We start from the raw sequence: 20,688 nt of genomic DNA on the forward strand, positions 1-20,688 counted from the left end.
AGCAGGCAGTCTTCCTAAGTCGCTAGCGTTTGGCACTCTGAAAGTAGTCTCTTCATCCCGAGGTGTTCATTGCACATTGCCAGTGGTGGGGCACACCCGATGTGGATCTTTTGGCGTCTGGATTCAATGCAAAACTGGACAGGTTTGTTTCCAGGAAAAGGGGCACGCAGGTAGTTGCAATAGCTGCCCTAGTGACACCATGGGGCTGGTTCTCTCTAATATATGCATTTCTGCCAATTCAGCATCTGTTACGCAGGTGGAGGGAAAGGCAGTGATTCTGATCACACCAGCTGGGCCGAGAAAAACATTTTATGCTGACACGGTGAACAATTCCAGCTCAACCAGACCTCCTGTCACAGGGGCCAATCTTCCATCCTGCTTTACAGTCTCTGGGATTAACGGCTTGGCTATAGAAACCCATATCCTGAAAGATTTTGGATGTGATCCTTCTCACGTTATTGAGAGCCTGGTAGGCCACCCACAGATATCTCTGTGACATAAGCAATTGGTTTACCTCTTTAACATCTACCGAAAAATGAACTACCAGTTTTGGATGGACTGGCCCATAATCTTTAAGGGCTCATTCACATCAGAACCCGGTCGTCAGGCTATGGACATCTAAATATTTACATAACAAGCCGTAAATACGTTTTACGATGCGCTCTAGGCAGAAATAAAAGACACTAATTAAGCAGCTCTGTAATCAATAGCACATCATTACATTTATTTATCTTAATTGTGCAGTACAGGACACACAAGTTGATCCTTAGACCATGAGTTATATGCTGCCACTTTCAGGTAAATGGACTCTGGCAAAAGCTTTGCTGGGAACCGCCTTCCAATGTACCCATATAATTCCTTGGGCACCATACTTGGACCTCGTAACAGCGGGGCTAGCTTGTAATGCTTGCTTAGGGCACTGGATCTTGCATTCAGTGCTTACCTTGGTATGTGGTGCAATCAGTGAGTTAACCACAGGATGTTATACAGGTCCAGGGCCATGGTCCATCCCTATTGCACCCAGACCCTGACAACCAGTTCAGGTATATGCACACCATGTTGGGCAAAGCCTGGACCCTAAACAGGACCAGCAACATGGACAAGACAAAACAGCTATGCACACAAGCTGTTTGGAGGGCACAGGTTATGGGGCAAGCTATAGGGTGTGTTTTTACCCTGATTATTATTGTCTCATATACTCGACCTTATAGGCAATGCTGTTATAACATTTACCTATTTAAAAAGTGGCAGTCTTGTCTTCCACCTATCGTAATTTCCTCTCTGGCTACTGACATAGTTCTCATATGACTCCTAACACACACTGTTGCTTGATACTCAAGGCACAGCCACGAGAACTCAGTTAGTGCTTGGGTTATTGCAATTTCTTGGATTGGACAAATAGTGGTAATTTCACTGCAGGCCCTGAGGAAACTCCAAGTACCTCTCAGGCTGATATATTAAATATGGAATGTATATTTAGAATATAGAACATTTTGTTTTTGGTTTAAGAGAGGACTGGCTAAACCCACTGATAATTTAGAAAGCCTGTTTCAGAAAGCACCATTTAATTTGTGACTCCTAAAAAAAATGCTAGTATGTTTCTGTATGGCAGACATCCAAAAATAGGCTTTCATTTTGAATGTGCATAATCATATAATAAAATCTTAATCCCTGCAAAATACTACAACATTTTTACTAGTTCTGTATTACACAGCTTTTACGACCATGAATTAAAACTAAAGAGAGCAGCTGAAAATTATTGGCACCAATACCAGCATTCAGATGAAAGCTATGTAGATCAGTTGCTCAGTTAGGTGATAAATGGGTAAAAATATTTGCTTCCCTGAAGACAGGTTTTTCCTCTGCAGCTTGGCATAATGTACATTTATTTCAAGCTTTTTCTATCTGCTGTGTCAATTTTTTTTTCTTTTTAAGAAAAATTGTCAGAGACGACACTTGCTGCAAAAATATAAAACAATTAATCCAAGATATATTTTTTGTGTTTGTGCGAATGGCAGCATTTGTAATTACTTACAGGGGGACCATGGTGTGGAGCATTTTATTGCAAGAGAGCAGTTTAAAGTAATATATGCCACTCATCTATGTATTCTGATAGATCCTTCATATAGTTTTGCTTCTCCTTTGCAGAAAATAATTCATTTGACAGGTTTATTCATATAACAGGCTGTGAAAAACCCTTTGATTTCACAGCTCATTCACTGAGGGTTTTATTAGTCCAAATGAATCATAGACACCGTTTGTAGCTGGTGTGTGTACAAGCCATTTTCACAATTAGGATGCTTTGAAGAAACCACATGATACACCATCTAGGGTAAATGAGAAAGTATATAGTTGTCACCTGCAATGTATGCTTGCTAGCAGCATGCGCAAACAGATGTGCCTATCTGTGTTAGAATTAAAGTGGAACCCCAAACAAATACAAAAAGTTCATTAAGCTCATCTTTGAAGTAACTTACATTTACCTAAACCATGCCATGGGTTGTCTGTAATTCTATCTTGCATTAAAACTGAAAGCTGTGGGGGGGGCGTGGCCTGGACCGGCATGGCTTAGGAAGCAAAGAACGAGAGCTCCACTTGCCTACCATCCGCACTACCAAATCCTGGAGTTAATCCTGCATATCTAACAACCACGCTTGGGCTTCCTGTCCTGCCTGACCCTTGTGGAGCATGTCGCCGCCGAAACAAAAGACGGATCCAGCGGCAAAACTGGCGAAATACAGGAATACTGAAAAGGACGCCGGAGGTGAAAATGGCGCCGGCCCTTCGCCCTATGCTGACTCGGCGGCGGAAGACACGGCGCGGGTGCTCGAAGCAATCTCGGACTGCAAAAGCACTTTGACCAGTAAGATTGAGGAGGTTAAAGTGGACGTATCGTTAATACGCCAAGACCTGCAAAAATTGAGAGAGCGTGTCACGGAAACTGAAACCCACCTAAGCCGAGTGGAAGATGAGATTCCGCCATTACAAGTCCACGGCGAACAACTGCAGCACCAACTTAACATGGTGTCAGCCAAACAAGACGACATGGAAAACCGCTTAAGGAGGTGTAACCTGCGATTTGTCGGCCTGCCAGAGGGCTCAGAGGGCTCTGACCCCCCCTCGTTTCTGGAGAACCTACTGATAAACACATTTGGGAGAGCTGAGTTTTCTACTACCTTTGTGATCGAGCGGGCACACAGGTTGGCGGCTAAACCCCCCCTCAGGGGGCTCCTCCGAGGACATTCATTGCCAAACTACTTAATTTCCGTGACCGGGATGCAGTACTCCGACTAACCAGATTGAAAGGCAACATACCCTTTCAGAACACAGAGGTTAAGGTATTACCAGACTTCTCGGCGGAAGTCCAGAAGAAGAGGGCCACATTCACAGAAGCTAAACGCCAGCTGCGGGCCCGCCATTACTCCTATGCGATGCTCTTTCCGGCACGGCTGCGGGTTGTCGGTGACGACAGAACACACTTCTTTGACACACCCGAAGCTGTTCTTCAGTGGCTGGAGCATAAGGCAACTCCACATTGTGACCCGGCCTGAAACCACCACACGACCTTCTTCTGAGATGGACTCTGGGTGACGTGGATCTATGTGTCCCGAAGTCCTGTTACCCTGCAGGTACTGTAATAAGAATCTGTTGCGAGCAACATATCCTCCCTGATTTACCCCGATTGCACACACATTTTCCGAGCAGGGGGGACAGGGTGATTGGCGGAACATTTGGATCAATTTGGATATATCCTTTGTGCGATAAATAACTCTATGCCAATATGCCTACCTATAGGCTTACTGTGCGTTCCCCGGGGGCTGGGCAAGGACAGGAGCCCACCTGAAACATATACAATACGACTCACATTCCTTAATGCTAAAGGCGAGCTGCTAAGTATAGTGATACTCGAATTTTGGGGAGTATGTTTATGTCCCTGAATTTGGTACAATCGCTCCTGTTGTCTATGCTTGTTTTACAGCGAATTATCGCTCCCCTAGTCACGGGTGTCCCCTCAGACCCCGTCTGTTTTTTTTTCTTGTTTTATTGTCTCAGTAACAGTTGCCCTAGGGCACAAGAGAGGTTTCCCTGGCATGCCTGGCAACAGCAAACTGCATATATGTATAAATGGATGCATTGCCTACCCAGGTATGCCAGTGTGTTGAAGCAATTAAGCTTAGAATGTTCAGACTGGTTATATGCTTGGTTTATGCATCACATGCTGAAAAGTGATAAAATATGGTGTTTACTCATTGCTAAGACGTTCTTTCCTAACAACCAATATATTGGGTTTTTATACGCAAATGATACTGGGAGTCCCCGTCTGCTTGACCTTACACACTTGGGTGGGAGGTTGGGGAGGAGGGATGAGCGGTCCCTCACATATGGCGAAGTCAATGTAGGAATAGATATTGAATATGCAGCACACATAGAAGCAAATAAGCCCCCATGCAGGATGTTAAATGCTTGACTTGGAATGTGAGAGGTCTCAGGGCTAAGCCCAAACGTAATGCAGCATTGGCATACCTTAAAACATTACATGTGGACATTATAGTTTTGGTTGAGACCCATCTCACAGGCCAACTTCAAATGGCACTCAAGAAACCGTGGGTGGGTTGGCTCTATCAAGCCCCCTACTCTGCTAACTCAAGAGGCGTGGCTATACTTGTGTCGAAGACAGTACAGTTTGTGTTACTCACGCTTAAATCTGACCCGCAGGGTAGATTTATATTCCTACATGCTAAAGTGAATGGGCTAGAATTGTTAATTTTGGCTTTCTCTGTCCCACCTCCTTTTCAACTTAACGTTATACACGAGGGGATAGCGTACACGTCTTAAGTTCCTACTGTTCCTGCGATGTGGCTAGGCGATTTCAACAATATACTGCATAGGGAACTAGACCGTATATCATTGACACCCCAAGACGTACCTACTCAACCCCACACGAGATTTGGCAAGATAATAACTGATTTGGCCCTCATAGACACATGGAGACACCGCCATCCATTGGAGAAGGCATATTCCTGTTTTTCCACTTCTCACAATACCATGTCATGTATCGACCTCATCCTCATCTCCAGCACCATTGCCCCCCTACTTCGACAGGTAGAATTCAACCCGCGTATTCTATCTGACCATGCCCCTTACTGGATTATGCTCAGGATCGACTCTTCCTCCAGGTCATACAATTGGAAGCTTAACCCATTTTGGCTGACAGTTGTTCCTGACCTGGAGGAAGCAGCCAGTGAATGGGAATTTTTCTTCCAGACAAACAAGGGCACAGCACCCCCCGAAGTCATTTGGGACACTTTCAAATCTCATGCACGCATGATCCTGTCGCAACGCATTTCCCGCTACCGCAAAACTTCCTCCCGGGTTCTCAGACAAGCAGAGCAATCCCTTATAGAGGCAGAGCAGAAATTCACAGCTGACCCATCTGCGACAACGGCAGATCAATTAAAACTACAAACCAGAATAGTAAATAACTTATACTTCGAAAAAGCGGATAGGAAAATTTATTATAATAAACAGAGACACTACGAATGCAGAGAACGGGCGGGTCGACTCCTGGCCTACTTAGCACATCTAGATCACAGACCTCCCACGGTGGTCGCACTTCGGGATGCAGACGGTAAGCTGCTGACTGAACCTGATGCAGTGGCTGGGGAGTTCCGCTCCTTCTTCGCATCCATATACTCCTCTAATACTAATACTTCCGTCGAGGAGACAATATCACTGCTATCCAACATAGAACTGCCCCGCCTTACTCAATCCCAGATAGACCAGCTGGAGGCCACCATCACTGAGAGCGAGATAACGAAAGCCATCTCCCTGCTTAACCCAGCGAAGGCGCCGGGGTCCGACGGACTACCCCTAGAATTTTACAAAACATATAGTGAGACGTTGATTCCCAAGCTGTGTGAGTTATTTTCCCACATTTTTAAATCTGAGTCCCTACCATCGTCCATGCGCAAAGCAAATATAGTCCTGATACCTAAACCCCGGAAAAATCTTGAATTACCAGAGTCCTATCGCCCGATATCCCTCCTCCAACTAGACGTAAAGATATTGGCCAAGGTCCTGGCGCTCCGTCTAAATGCGGTGATCCTGTCATTGATCCATCCGGATCAAACCGGATTTATGCCGGCTAAAAACACGGCATATAACTTGCGTAGGCTCCACATGGATGTCCAAGCTGAACACAACACCATGGGCTCTAGAGTGGAGGTGTCCTTGGACACCGCCAAGGCGTTCGACTCAGTAGAGTGGACATACTTGTGGGAATGCCTCGCAAAATTCGGATTTGGGCCCCGTTTTATTAAATGGATCCAATTACTATATCAGGGTCCCTGCGCCAGGATCTTGGTCAATGGGAGGGTTTCCGACCCGTTTCCTCTCTCCAGGGGCACTCGGCAGGGGTGCCCACTTTCCCCCCTGTTGTATGCACTGGCGGTGGAACCCCTTGCTGCGTCCCTCAGAGCGCACCCAGGCATTATAGGACTATCCCACGAGAATCTGTCAGAAAAGGTAAGCCTCTATGCTGACGATATGCTTCTATACCTAGCAGATGCAGGCTTGTCCTTACAGGTGGCCCTAGAGGTAATCCAAAACTTTGGAAGACACTCGGGACTGAAGATTAATTGGGATAAATCCCAAATCCTCCCCATCGATATTAGCGCTCCAACCAAAGAACAATCCAAATCCCCACTCCTTAGGGTCAGTGCTATGACATACTTAGGGATTGTAATAACTCGATCACCAGAAGACTACGTCTGCCTCAATCTAGAACCCTTGATAGCAATTCTGAAGCATAAAACACAGACCTGGGCTAGACTACCCCTTGGAGTGCTGGGACGGATTAATTTAATTAAAATGGTTCTTCTCCCTAAATTTTTATATGTGCTATGGCACACCCCGATTTACCTTCCGTTACGGATTTTTAAATCTATCGAGGCCATCCTTAACTCATTCGTCTGGGGATCTAGCCGTCATAAATTATCCTGGCAAACGTTGAGGTGTCCGACAGACTTGGGAGGTGCGGCCCTACCCGATTTTAACTTGTACTACCTAGCGGCACAACTGTCCCACTTTTTTCACTTGGATAAATATGACAAACTCCGTAGTCTATCCCTGCTATGTACCCCGCAAGGATGCAGAGTTTCACATCCCTTCCAGGCCCTTTTTAAAGGCACCTATAAACTAGACAATAGAAAAGGACTACTGTATCATTACTGTAGAATCTGGGAGGTAGTTAAAAACAAACTCAAAATACCAACCACACATTCCCATGCACCCCTATGGGATAATCCAGACTTGGAAGAACTCCTAAAAGTGCCAAATCCCGAACTATGGCTCCACTACGGGGTAGGATTGCTATCAGATGCCTACCACGATAATGTCCTAAAATCATTCCAACAACTCAAAACAGACTTTGACCTACCAAATAGTATGCTCTTTCGTTATTTCCAGCTCCGCCATGCTCTCAATACTCAATTCAGAGGGGTTCCCCCCAATTTAGAGCAAACGGATGTTCTGTATATCATGATGGGGTCTGACCATCGCAAACTAATTTCTGGATTCTACAACTCACTGCTCAGACCCACGGCAGTGGCAATAGCATACAAACTGAAAGACAGATGGTCAGGGGACGTGGGGGAGCTGGAGGATGATGAATGGGAGGATGCCCTTGAAACCTGTAAAAAAGTCTCCACCAAACTGTCAGATCGTCTTACACATCTGTACATTCTACACAGATCCTATTTGACACCTCACCGCATAACCAAATACAAGCCCAATCAAAATCCAAATTGCCCCCGCTGTGATAACCCCTCCAGCACTTTCTTTCATCTCCTCTGGCTATGTCCAGTAATACAAGACTATTGGGCCCAAATAGTAAAATTCATCCATGATGAAATGGGTTCTCCACTGACACTATGTCCTAAACAATGCTTATTGGGGGTATTCCCAGACCCTGACTCAGATAAATACCATAAGATATTTCTTCAAGAATCGTTATTCATAGCCAGACTGCTAATAGCTAGAAGATGGATGCAAACTGCTCCCCCAACACTGGGCGAGTGGATAGCTAATGTTAACGGTGTACTTCCATACAAAAAAGAAATCTATGCCCACAGGGGATGCCCGAACAAATATGGCAAAGTGTGGGATAACTGGTTGGAAAATGCCTCTACTTGTAACACGCCCTCAGAATAATCTATGCATGAGCATAGAAGTCCCATTGCAACATACAAACCAAATGAATGTGGTCCCCTTTAATGTGCCGTTGATTATATGTTGGTCTCATGCAGAAAGGTGCAGGAGGGCACGACATGACACCCTGGGTGTGCTGAGAGTGTATAATGTGCTTTCGCCTCATACTAGCTATGTATCTTCACCATGTACCCTATTGACTTCATCTTCAGTTGTATCCCAACTACTTTATCAATGTACCACGAATGTCTATACTCTGTATGTATTTTACCCTTTTCAATAAAAAACACCATGTCAATTGTAAAAAAAAACAAAAAAAACTGAAAGCTGCATGGTGGGAAAGATCTTCTGATCCGGTTGATGGTCCATCCTGATGGTCCATCCTGATGATGTGGATGCCACCTATTTGATTGGCTTAAATTAATTCAAATAGTCTTGCACTGATAAATGTGCCGACTTAATGATGTGGGTGTGAAGCAACAAGACCTGTTGACTGGTTACAGGGCTATGTAAGATGTATGTAGACTTTGTATCATCTTTTTCAACATTTATCCATAATATTTACGTACAGAAAATAAAAAATAAGAATTGATAAAATTGTGTGCAATCGGATACACACATTACTTAAAATAAAAGGCTTTAATTAAAGCAAAAGTTGGTTCAACAAAACACTGACACAAGAGGGTGATCCTTTTGCCAACTCTGTGATTCTGTTTTTGTTTTTTTTTTCCTGATATGTTGATGTTATGTCTTTCATTTGGATGTTATAAGTTGCACTAAGTAAATACAGCTGGATAAAACAAAAAACTGTGTCTCTCTTCATTTCAGGTTGCAAAGCAACAAATTGTGATTATTTCAAAGGGGGTGATTTCTTTCTATATCCACTGAACATAGTATAAGGTTTTTGGGTGTAATAAGTTTGTTTTTGGGTGGTAAATTCTAAGCTAGTTGGCACTTAAACAAAATGTCCCATTTCTTTACAACAAAACTAGTTTCCTGGTTATATATGAATCAGCATAAAGTCAAATGTTTTCTCTTGCCAACCTAAATACAAAATCTAAACATTATTATAGCTGTATAGGTTTACTTCCTAAACATCCGAAAAAAGGTGATATGGTGAAGCGTTTTCTTTGTTTTGTCTGCTCAAAATGAATGTGCTTTTGATTTCTTTTTTTTCTATTAAGCTGACATTGGGTAGACACAACCTCTGTTTTTCCTGATGACTTTTCAAATGATCCCCTCTCACAGGACAGAATGTAAAGAAAAATTTCCACAATGGGGTATATACAAAATATTCCTGACACAGGTTTTAATGATTCATTTCTGTATCCAAAATGTAAAAAAGGTTTGACTTCGAAGATACTGTAGTGGCATGGTGCTGCACATGTGATCAGTTATGACACCAGCCCAATGATGACTTGACTATTCAGTTGAGAGCAAAATCAAATGTAACAGTTACCCTGTTTCCTGGAAAATAAGCCCTACCCCAAAAATAAGAATTAGCGTTATTATTATTAAGTACTAGCGATGGATTTAGTTCTGCTTTAGGTTTATTCTAGGGGTGAGATCTTTATTCCTGAATTGTCAAAATACTCCTAAAATGAGTTTCACTTTTTATTAACCTTTTTACCCATTGTTAATACTTCTGCATTTATGTTTGTCTATCTGCAGGAAATAAAACAATTATTTTCTTTTTCTAGCCAATAAGCAAGTTTCCATTCTTGACCAATGACATGTCGTTCTGGCTTCCCAGTGAAGGATATTTGGAGAATGATTTTTTTGATCTAGTCCGAAGTATTGCAGGAGACATTGTTGAAGAAGTGACTTTGATTGATCAATATACTGATCCGAAGTAAGTGTATTTTACTATATACATCATTTGTTTCTGCTCACCAGCCTTCAGCAAATTCTATTTTTTTTTTTGCATGTGGATAATCCCAAATGTAGGAAGTCATTTGTAGGAAGAAAAAGCCTGTGTGTACTTTGAAATAACTATGACCTTGGTGATAGCTGGACATATAAAGTATTTCTCTAAGTCTGGCAGGCTTAGAGATTGCCTTTTTCTTGAATGAGCTGCCTGAATTCCTTGACCTGCTGTTGCTGTTTGCCCAATGGTGCACAGGCCATACTTTGATTTTCCCCTGGTCCACTCACAAGGCCTTCAAACAGGTTGGAAAGTCTCACTATTTGGTAATAAGCACCTCCAATTACTACCCCTAGAAGGTTCAGAAATGGCCAGTGAATTACAAACTATGCTCAAAATACAGTTACATTTTATTCTGGGAACTTTTGATATATTGTGCATATTGTTAGCATTCTAATATATAATACAAAGACATAACCCTTATATATCATATCATAAACACTTAGAGCCCTTTATATTCTGGTATGCGGTGGGAGCAGGCTTCAGATCTAACTTACGTTAGTGTTACTCATACTGCTGGTGCCCTTGGTTTTAGGGGAGAGAAGTTAATGGTACCTATTGCTTCATAATAGCTTCTTTCACATCATGAGTTTGCCTGAAAGAGAATACTGCTGAAACCCAACTCTCTTACAGACCTCCAAGCACCACTGCTTGTCCTGCACTTTCTAGTGTTTAGATTTTAGTTCCTATTGCCAAACCCTTAGTCACCAGTGTTTCCTGTAGTAACATAGGAGTCTTCAGGAGGAACCATAGTGAGCAGTGGGGAACATGCTATTTGGATGTGCTAGATAACAGCAGCGCTTGGAGCTTTGCAAGAGAGTTTCAACATATCTCCCTCCGTAAAGGTGGGTAAACATCAGGAATTTTACACTAGGAATATAAAATTCCTAGAAAAAACTTCAGCATGGCATCATTCCCCTTTTTTCTGCACCACTATCTCTGAAAATCATATGCGTGTGCAAATTTGCCGCAGGTATCTGCCCTATGTCTGCACATGTATGGGGGGGGGGGTCGGCACATATGCTTAGATGCTGTTAGTTTCTGGCATCGGGGGGAATGACCTGCAACATCTGTGCACATGCATCCCTCGCATGTGTGCAGGAATGCTAAGAAGAATGATATGTCTATGCATGCACTGAATCTTGCAATTTTCATGCACCCTCAGTAAAATACTGCCTCCTAGTATGTATGATGTGGCAGTCCCTCAACTGCCTTTTTTTACCACCCCCAACCACAGCTATTTGCATGCCCTTTAGCATTGCATTTACTGAATAGAATTATTAGGTCATTGAATGTTTTCACTTGTTCTCTGCTATAAATTTTTTGTTATCTAGGAAATTGTTGAATATTGTGGAAAAAATGATCCGCACTCCGGTTGTTGCTCTTAAAATTTCTTCATTTTATTGAAAAGCCCTAGTGGACAAATGCAGATTAAGTCAGTAGACGCGTTTCAGCCTATAAGGCCTTAGTCATAACTAATGGTTATGACTAAGGCCTTATTGGTTGAAAAGCATCAACTGACTTAATCTGCATTTGTCCACTGTGGCTTTTCAATAAAATGAAGAAATTGTAAGAGCAACAACCGGAGTGCAGATCATTTTTTCTACATTACTCTACTGAGCCAGCAACTGTGGATCGAGCACCTGGGAGCTCTGCTATCTATGTGTTGTATGGGTAGTAGCACTGACTTTTCTGTTTATAAATTGTTGAATATTACTGTAGATTGAATACTGTTGTATATAATGAGGATAATACAAATAGCAAGCAGGTTTTTTTTTTTCTTTTCAGTTTGTTAATATACCTTTGCTACATTCTCTCACTGTTGTTCCCATAAATTCCTGCCTGTACCACCCACTGTTGATTGGATTAAAGGCAAGCTGATTTCTATTTTGTGTGGTTGCTGGCAAGATCCCGGCATGACGAATTCCATCCTGGCTTGTTATTTTCTGCAAAACCAGCAATGAGATCCCCCCCACTAGTGTTTCCAGTTCATTACCAACTGCTGAGCCATTACAATCTGTCTGATAATGTCATGCTGATCTCCCTCAATCCTAATGCTTCAGCTAGGTGTCATATAGGGGCAATAAAAAACATTGTGAATCCTGAACATGACAAAAAAAAATATTGATATAATGATAAACCTGCACTCAGCCCTTGTTGACTTAACAGATACAATCCTATTCAATTGTATCCACTGAAATCTGGCCATGGATGTAAGGGCACCATGAAAAAATGATTGCAAGTTGTCTTATTTGTTGCAGGCTATCTGATATTGCACTAAAGTTCAATTAGCTGCTCAGGTTGGAAGCAGGAGCGACATAAAATGAAGCTTCACCCAGACAGTGAAAGTGGCAGATGTGAAAACATACCAGGGTTCAATAAATGGATTATGTATTATACAGAAATTTTAAGATCTTGTCTTAGGCCTGGTTTACACTATTGCAGATGCAGGAATCACACCTGTTCCCACACCTGCAACCACCCACAGCCAAAATGTGCTGCACTTTAAAAACGCACAAGGCTGGCATTCATTCTTAATGACACCCCCTCGCATCTAAAAACGCAGTGCGTTTTCGGGTTGGAGAATTGCCGCTGCATTTTAAAAATAGTGCAGGAACCCTTTTTCCTGCATGAATCTCAGGCACAGCAGCCCAAATGAATGGGCTGCCATGCCCGTGCAAATGCAGCTTACAGAACCACAATAGTGTGAGCCAGACCTTAAAGTGGATGTAAACCCTCTCAAATACCCAGTGAAGTGAACAGCCTCAGATGATACACAGAGATGAAACAAATCTCCCTACATAAATTTTACATGTATATCTGCTTTCTTTACCTGTATATACTGTTTAGAATGTGCACATTGTTCACTTCCTCATTCAGCAGTAGCAGTGTAGTGTTGGATTACACTGAGAGACTGCTGATTGGAGGAAAGCCACATACCCCCCCTCCAGATAGGCAGACTTTCAGAGCTGTGCTGTGAGTGGAGCAGCTTTCTGCTAATCTATTTATAGCACCCACCCTGACACAAAATTCTGGCTGATTTTATCATGTGTCGGAGAACTTGTCAGAAGTTATCATGCTGATCTCAGAAGAATGGAGCAGGAGAAAGCCACAGGATTTAGTGCTTTGAAGAGGGATAAGAAAACACTGCAGACATATGTGCCTAGCTCAAATTTCATAATTCGGGTTTACATCCTCTTTAAAGCAGAACTAAAAGAAAAATTGTTTTTTTTTTTCATTTTAGTAAGAGAGGGTTGTAAACCCTGTCAGTTTTAGCAATAAAGTCACCAATAAAAACTGACAGGTCTGCTAATCCATCTTCACTTTATCAAAGTCTAAAAAAAAGTTTTTCCTGTACTGGAGACAGTTCTGTAAGTGTCAGTAGTCTCTGAGAATTATTTATTTAATGTCTAACCTGACTAAATGTTAGTGGTGTAAATACAAAATGAATATGTCTAATTCAATATGCTAAATAATGCCATCACTTTTTTGGGATTTTCCCCATGATAGACATATGTGGTACTGTAGGGGATATTTAACATAATAACTGAAACTGCAGTCAAAAATCACCTTCTGCAGGGAGCCTAGAGCCGAAATGCCTTCTATTTTATCTAGTGACAATGTGTTCTTGTTTATGAGAGCTCCCAGGATGTGTCACCAGTAATACAGACATCCCCTGTACACCAGATGCAGACTTAAAGTGTGATTTGGAAATTTCACATCATAGGTGGTGACAGCAGCATCAGACTTAAATAGCAGCATCTGATACTAGAAAAGCAGTAGGATTTTGTAAACCAAAATGAAAAGAAAGGAAATATAATTCAGCCTTTACAATATCTAGTATCCTTATATTTTTTGTTACTAAGTGTGCATCAAATATTCTCTTTAATATCTTCATGCATTTAACCCTTTTGCTGCCAGATCTGTTTTGTGTATTTTGAGCACATGTTAAAATTAACATTTTAGGCCTGAAGATTAGTTTAACCCCTAATATATGTTTTCTGAAAGGAAAAACCCTGGAGAATAAAATGGTGGTTGTTTAATCTTTGTCACACAATATTAGCGCACAGGTTTATCAAATCCATATTTTCAGTAAAAACGGCTCTAGAGTTAGTTTTCTTGATTATACAGTACAGGACATAGTCTTATTCATAGACAACTGGGTTATTAACCACTTCCAGACCAGCCGCCGCAGTTTTACTGCGGCAGGTTGGCTCGGCTGGGCAAATCAATGTTGCCTTACGTCGTTTCGCCTTTTGGCCACTAGCGGCGCACGTGCATCGCTGATGGCCAGAAGGGGAGAGGCGACAGATCGTGTACAAAGTATGAACACCGATCTCTCTCTTCCCCTAGTCAGTCTCATCCCCCCTACAGTTGGAACACACAGTCAAGGAACACAGTTAACCCCTTGATCGCCCCCTAGTGTTAACCCTTTCCCTGCCAGTGACATTTATACAGTAATCAGTGCATTTTTATAGCACTGATTGCTGTATGATTGTCAATGGTCCCAAAAATGTGTCAAAAGTGTCCAATTTGTCCGCCACAATATCACAGTCCTGATAAAAATCGCAGATCGCCGCTAGTAAAAAAAAAAAATGATATTAATAAAAATGCCATAAATCTATCCCCTATTTTGTAGACGTTATAACTTTTGCGTAAACCAATCAATATACACTTATTACGTTTTTTTTTACCAAAAATATGTAGAAGAATACATATTGGCCTAAACTGAGGAAAAAAATAATTTTTTTTTTAAATGTGGGAAATTTATTATAGCAAAAAGTAAAAGATATTGTGTTTATTTCAAAATTGTTGCTCTTCTTTTGTTTATAGTGCAAAAAATAAAAACCGCAGAGGTGATCAAATACCACCAAAAGAAAACTATATTTGTGTGAAAAAAAGGACCTCAATCTTGTTTGGGCACAGTGTCACACCACTGGGCAATTGTCAGTTAAAGCGACGCAGTGGCGAATCGCAAAAAAATGGCCTGGTTATTGAGCAGTCAAATCTTCCGGGGCTGAAGTGATTAAGAGATTACTTTTTCTGATTCATTTTATTTTTCAGATTTCTGCTCCAACTATTATTGCTTCGGGTACAGGATCCTAAGTTAGGTGCTCCTCCTTGGCACATTTTGCAGTGTGTAGAATAAGTGGCAGGGTGCTATTCATGTCCAGGGCAGTTGCAATCCATGCTGGTGTTATCCAGTCTCTGAAGACCCTTTTGGGGAGGGGGGGAATTTGTGAAGCGAATGATGTGGAGGGTCCACATTCCCCATTAAATGTTGTGGCCATGTGTTTGCTGGTTTGTAAGTAAAGGACCTGTTTTGTTTAAAATCCAACCCTTTGTATGTCCCATTGCCAATCATGCCTTCGTTTTTTTGGGGGGATACCAGGAATGATTATATATTTTTCTTATGTTGAAGCTGAATAAAAAATAAAAAAAATGGTGCAGTGAAATTGAAACATCTTTCTTTACAGGGAAAGGGATATATCAGGGGAGCATTGAGGTACTGATGCTTGGTATACTCCTCTTCTGCTGCAGTAATGCTCGGGCCTGCCAATGTTTTTCCTTAAGATGCATCTTCTTTTGCCTGTACCAACCTGGGTCCAGACTTGCACTACCAGTGTTTACTATGGCTTTAGTGGTTGGCTGTCATTTGGTGCCTTCCCTCTCTCTTCCAAGTGCCACCCACCTGCAGCCAAAGAATGAAGCTAATTTTCTGAGGATAATAGAACACAGCGCTCTATGTTGTCAGTGGTTTATATTTAACCAGTTTTTTTAACCTGAAGGAGAGACTTGTTGTTGGAACACCATCCAGTGTTGCCAACCGCCCATATTTTTACGGGCAGCCCATAAAAACGGGCACTTTTTTCCCCGCCCGTAAATGTCCGTAGTAGCGGGAATGTGCCAGTAAAAAATAGCCTAGATCGGATCGGCTTGGAACTGCACATGCGCAGTTCCGGAGCTTGCCGAGCAGATCCTCTATTTGGCCGGTGGGGGGCGGATCTCACAGAGGCTGGGCGGCGCTGGCGCGCTTTACTGGTGGCGAGGCGAGTGATATATTAGCACATCCGCCAGGCGCGCCGACATTTAAAATCTGTAACACTAACCTTGAGCACTGGAGCAGCAGGACTCGGAGGCTGAGCAGCACGCGCCGGCAGAATGGAGGAGCCCTGCATCCAGGACCAGGCTATCCAGAGTCTACGGGGACCGGGAGGAGTCTGGGACAGAGTGACAGCCCAGCCGACGGTGACAGAAGGTGATGGTGGCAGAGGGGGATGGACTGGAGCAGGTGGTGTTGGTGGCAGAGGGGGATGGTAGCAGAGGGGGATGGTGGCAGAGGAGGGTGGTGGCAGAGGGGGGTGGAGCAGGTGGTGATGGTGGCAGAGGGGGATAGTGGCAGAGGGGGATGGAGGCAGGGTGTGATGGAGGCAGTCTGCCAGAGGGGGGATGGTGGCAGAGGGGGATGGAGGCAGGGTATGATGGTGGCAGTGGAGGATTGTGGCAGGGGGTGATGGTGGCAGAGGGGGTGAAGGCAGGGTATGATAGTGGCAGAGGGGGATTGTGGCAGGGTATGATGGTGGCAGAGGGGATGGTGGCAGGGGGTGATGATGGCAGAGGGCGATGGAGCAGGTGGCGATGGTGGCAGAGGGGGATAGTAGCAGAGGGGGATGGAGGCAGAGTGTGATGGAGGCAGTCTGGCAGAGGGGGGGTGGTGGCAGAGGGGGATGGAGGCAGGGTGTGATGGTGGCAGAGGGGGGGGTTGAGACATGGTATGATGGTGGCAGAGGGGGTCGGTGGCAGAAGAGGATGGTGGCAGAGGGGGATGGACTGGAGCAGGTGGTGTTGGTGGCAGAGGGGTATGGTGGCAGAGGGGGATGGAGGCAGTCTGGCAGAGGGGGATGATGGCAGAGGGGGGGTGGTGGCAGGGGGTGATGGTGGCAGAGGATGATGGTGGCAGAGGGGGGTGGAGGCAGGGTATTATGGTGGCAGAGGGGGATTGTGGCAGGGTATGATGGTGGCAGAGGGGATGGTGGCAGGGGGTGATGATGGCAGAGGGGGATGGAGCAGGTGGTGATGGTGGCAGAGGGGGATAGTGGCAGAGGGGGATGGAGGCAGGGTGTGATGGAGGCAGTCTGGCAGAGGGGGGATGGTGGCAGGGGGTGATGGTGGCAGAGGGGGATGTAGGCAGGGTGTGATGGTGGCAGAGGGGGGGTGGAGACATGGTATGATGGTGGCAGAGGGGGTCGGTGGCAGAAGGGGATGGTGGCAGAGGGGGATGGACTGGAGCAGGTGGTGTTGGTGGCAGAGGGGGATGGTGGCAGAGGGGGATGGAGGCAGTCTGGCAGAGGGGGATGGTGGCAAAGGGGGGTGGTGGCAGGGGGTGATGGTAGCAGAGGGTGATGGTGGCAGAGGGGGGTGGAGGCAGGGTATGATGGTGGCAGAGGGGAATTGTGGCAGGGGGTGATGGTGGCAGAGGGGGTGAAGGCAGGGTATGATGGTGGCAGAGGGGGATTGTGGCAGGGTATGATTGTGGCAGAGGGGATGGTGGCAGGGGGTGATGATGGCAGAGGGGGATGGAGCAGGTGGTGATGGTGGCAGAGGGGGATGGAGGTAGGGTGTTATGGAGGCAGTCTGGCAGAGGGGGGATGGTGGCAGGGGGTGATGGTTTCAGAGGGGGATGGAGGCAGGGTGTGATGGTGGCAGAGGGGAATTGTGGCAGGGGGTGATGGTGGCAGAGGGGGTGAAGGCAGGGTATGATGGTGGCAGAGGGGGATTGTGGCAGGGTATGATGGTGGCAGAGGGGATGGTGGCAGGGGGTGATGATGGCAGAGGGGGATGGAGCAGGTGGTGATGGTGGCAGAGGTGGATAGTGGCAGAGGGGGATGGAGGTAGGGTGTGATGGAGGCAGTCTGGCAGAGGGGGGGTGGTGGCAGGGGGTGATGGTGGCAGAGGGGGATGGAGGCAGGGTGTGATGGTGGCAGAGGGGGGGTGGAGACATGGTATGATGGTGGCAGAGGGGGATGGTGGCAGAGGGGGATGGACTGGAGCAGGTGGTGTTGGTGGCAGAGGGGGATGGTGGCAGAGGGGGATGGAGGCAGTCTGGCAGAGGGGGATGGTGGCAAAGGGGGGTGGTGGCAGGGGGCGATGGTAGCAGAGGGTGATGGTGGCAGAGGGGGGTGGAGGCAGGGTATGATATTGGCAGAGGGGAATTGTGGCAGAGGGTGATGGTGGCAGAGGGGGTGAAGGTAGGGTATGATGGTGGCAGAGGGGGATTGTGGCAGGGTATGATGGTGGCAGAGGGGGATGGTGGCAGAGGAGGATGGTGGCAGAGGGGGGTAGTGGCAGTCTGGCAGAGGGGTATGGTGGCAGAGGGGGATGGACTGGAGCAGGTGGTGTTGGTGGCAGAGGGGGATGGTGGCAGAGGGGGGTGGTGACAGTCTGGCAGAGGGTGATGGTGGCAGAGGGGGATGGAGGCAGTCTGGCAGAGGGGGATGGTGGCAGAGGGGGGTGGTGGCAGGGGGTGATGGTGACAGGTGATGGAGGCAGGAGGTGATTGGACTAGATAATTCCTTATTATGTCGAAAATAACAAAAATATGTTTTTTTACCTTAATATCTACCTTAGATCACATTGCTATTTGCCTAGCGTACTTGTTTGTAGCCTAAATACTGAAATTTACACCTAAAAATGTAATTTTGGAACTATTGTGAAATGCCAGTAAAAACTTGGTGGTGCCAGTAAATTTTGGGTGTTGTGCCAGTAAATTTCAATCTGGTAGGTTGGCAACACTGACACCATCTTAGTTTCCCTATTGAACTGTTTGACCCCTACTATTATTTAAATGACTCATCCTCATCTCTAAGGTCTGAAGTCCCTGGTACAAATTAATAATAAACCTTGCAAACAGTTTTGACTTAATTAATGCAAAGATATATTAATAATAACCAGAAGACTGAAGAGTAATCACCTTTAATGCACTGTTTATTCATACTAAATAAAAACGCATACAATGCTCAGCATAAATGAGTACACCTCTTTTGAAAAGTAAGATTTTAATCAATATCTCAACGAACACTAGAACAATTTCCAAAATTTTGACAAAACTGACTTTTTTAGAACATTTGTATAGCTCAATACATGAAAGTAAGGTTAATAATATAACTTAGATTACAATATCTTCAGTTTTACTCAAATTAGTTGGTGCAAAAATGAATACATCTATTTTTTTGTATGACCTCCATGATTTGAAAGGACAAAAACAAGTCTTCTGGGCATGGAATGAACAAGTTGGCAGCATATTGTAACATGTATTTTTTTCCATTCTTCAAGAACGACCTATTAGAGCCTGGATGCTGGATGGAGAGTGATGCTCAACTTGTCTCTTCAGAATTCCCCATAGATGTTTGATTGGGTTCAGATCAGGAGACATATAGTACTTGACCCTGTGGCCTTAGATATATTTTTTGGATCATTGTCATGTTCATTGTCATGTTCGAAAAGTGCATGTCGACCAAGGGCACGGACTGATGGTAGCATCTTCTCTTTCAATATAGAGCAGTACATCTGTGAACTCATGATGCCATCATTGAAATGCAGCTTCCCGACACCAGCAGCAGGGGGCAGGGCTGAGTCCTGCTTTCTGTGTCAATAGACGCAGAAGCAGGACATGGGAGCGCGCCCGCACGGGTGTCCCAAAGGAGAGAGCTTCTCTGACGAGACACTTGAGAAGAGGAGGAGCCAGAAGTGCCACTGAGGGACCTCAGAAGAGGAGGATCAGGGCCACTCTGTGCAAAACCAACTACACAGCGAAGGTAAGTATGACACGTTTGTTGTTGTTTTTTTAAAACCCTGAACCTTTGCAACCCCTTAAAACAATGCCCTTTTATAATCAACTGTCTGCTGGACACCTGTAATTAATTAATGAATAATTAGACTCACCTGTAGCTGAATTCTTGTTAATTATGATTTTGTTGTCTAAGACTTTCATTGGAGTGTATTCATTTTTGCAACATGGTCTTGAATGAATTTATTAGGAAAAATACTTTTTTGTGTGTGAAAATTAACAAATCTTGGTTGCAATCAATGGCCCGCATTCGTGGGAGTATTTTGTAGTATAGTGTCCCATATAAAATGTTGATTCTGAAAGGAAAGTAAAGGTTTTCTGACAAATCTGTTTGGATGTACTCATTTATGCTGAGTACTGTATATACCATGGTACTATTGTACCTTTTAAAAAATAGGTAAAGTTTCACCCAACCATACTACACTGTAGTGAGTATCCTTAAGGGTTTTTTCCCACCGTTATGGAGGATAATAAATGGAAGGAGGATTGAATTAAGGGGCTTTCAGGCAAACTGTCTGCCAGTGAGACCCATCTTCGGACAGCATGATTATTTCTGCCTCTTCTTACTCTTTAGTTTTTTAGGCGTTTCCCCATTCCTCCTGTTTGAGCAGAGAGGAATTTTCTGCCTTTATGGCATAATATTTGGACAAACTCCTTGCCATTCTAGAAACTTTAAGCCGTAAGAGACACCATCTGGTTTTTTCACCTT

General features: G+C 44.3%; 1 protein-coding gene across 2 annotated transcripts in view; it reads left to right on the forward strand.

Annotated features, from left to right (window-relative positions):
- FARS2 (phenylalanyl-tRNA synthetase 2, mitochondrial) overlaps window positions 1-20,688 on the forward strand; it is a 649,181-nt gene that overhangs the window by 499,890 nt on the left and 128,603 nt on the right. For both annotated transcript variants that reach the window (XM_073631001.1, XM_073631002.1), the window contains exon 7: window positions 9,909-10,060. In XM_073631001.1, the coding sequence (XP_073487102.1) occupies window positions 9,909-10,060 (152 nt within the window). The remainder of the gene's footprint in view (window positions 1-9,908; window positions 10,061-20,688) is intronic.

The sequence above is a fragment of the Aquarana catesbeiana genome, linkage group LG05 (genome assembly GCF_042186555.1).
Source record: "Aquarana catesbeiana isolate 2022-GZ linkage group LG05, ASM4218655v1, whole genome shotgun sequence".
Lineage (NCBI taxonomy): Eukaryota > Metazoa > Chordata > Amphibia > Anura > Ranidae > Aquarana > Aquarana catesbeiana.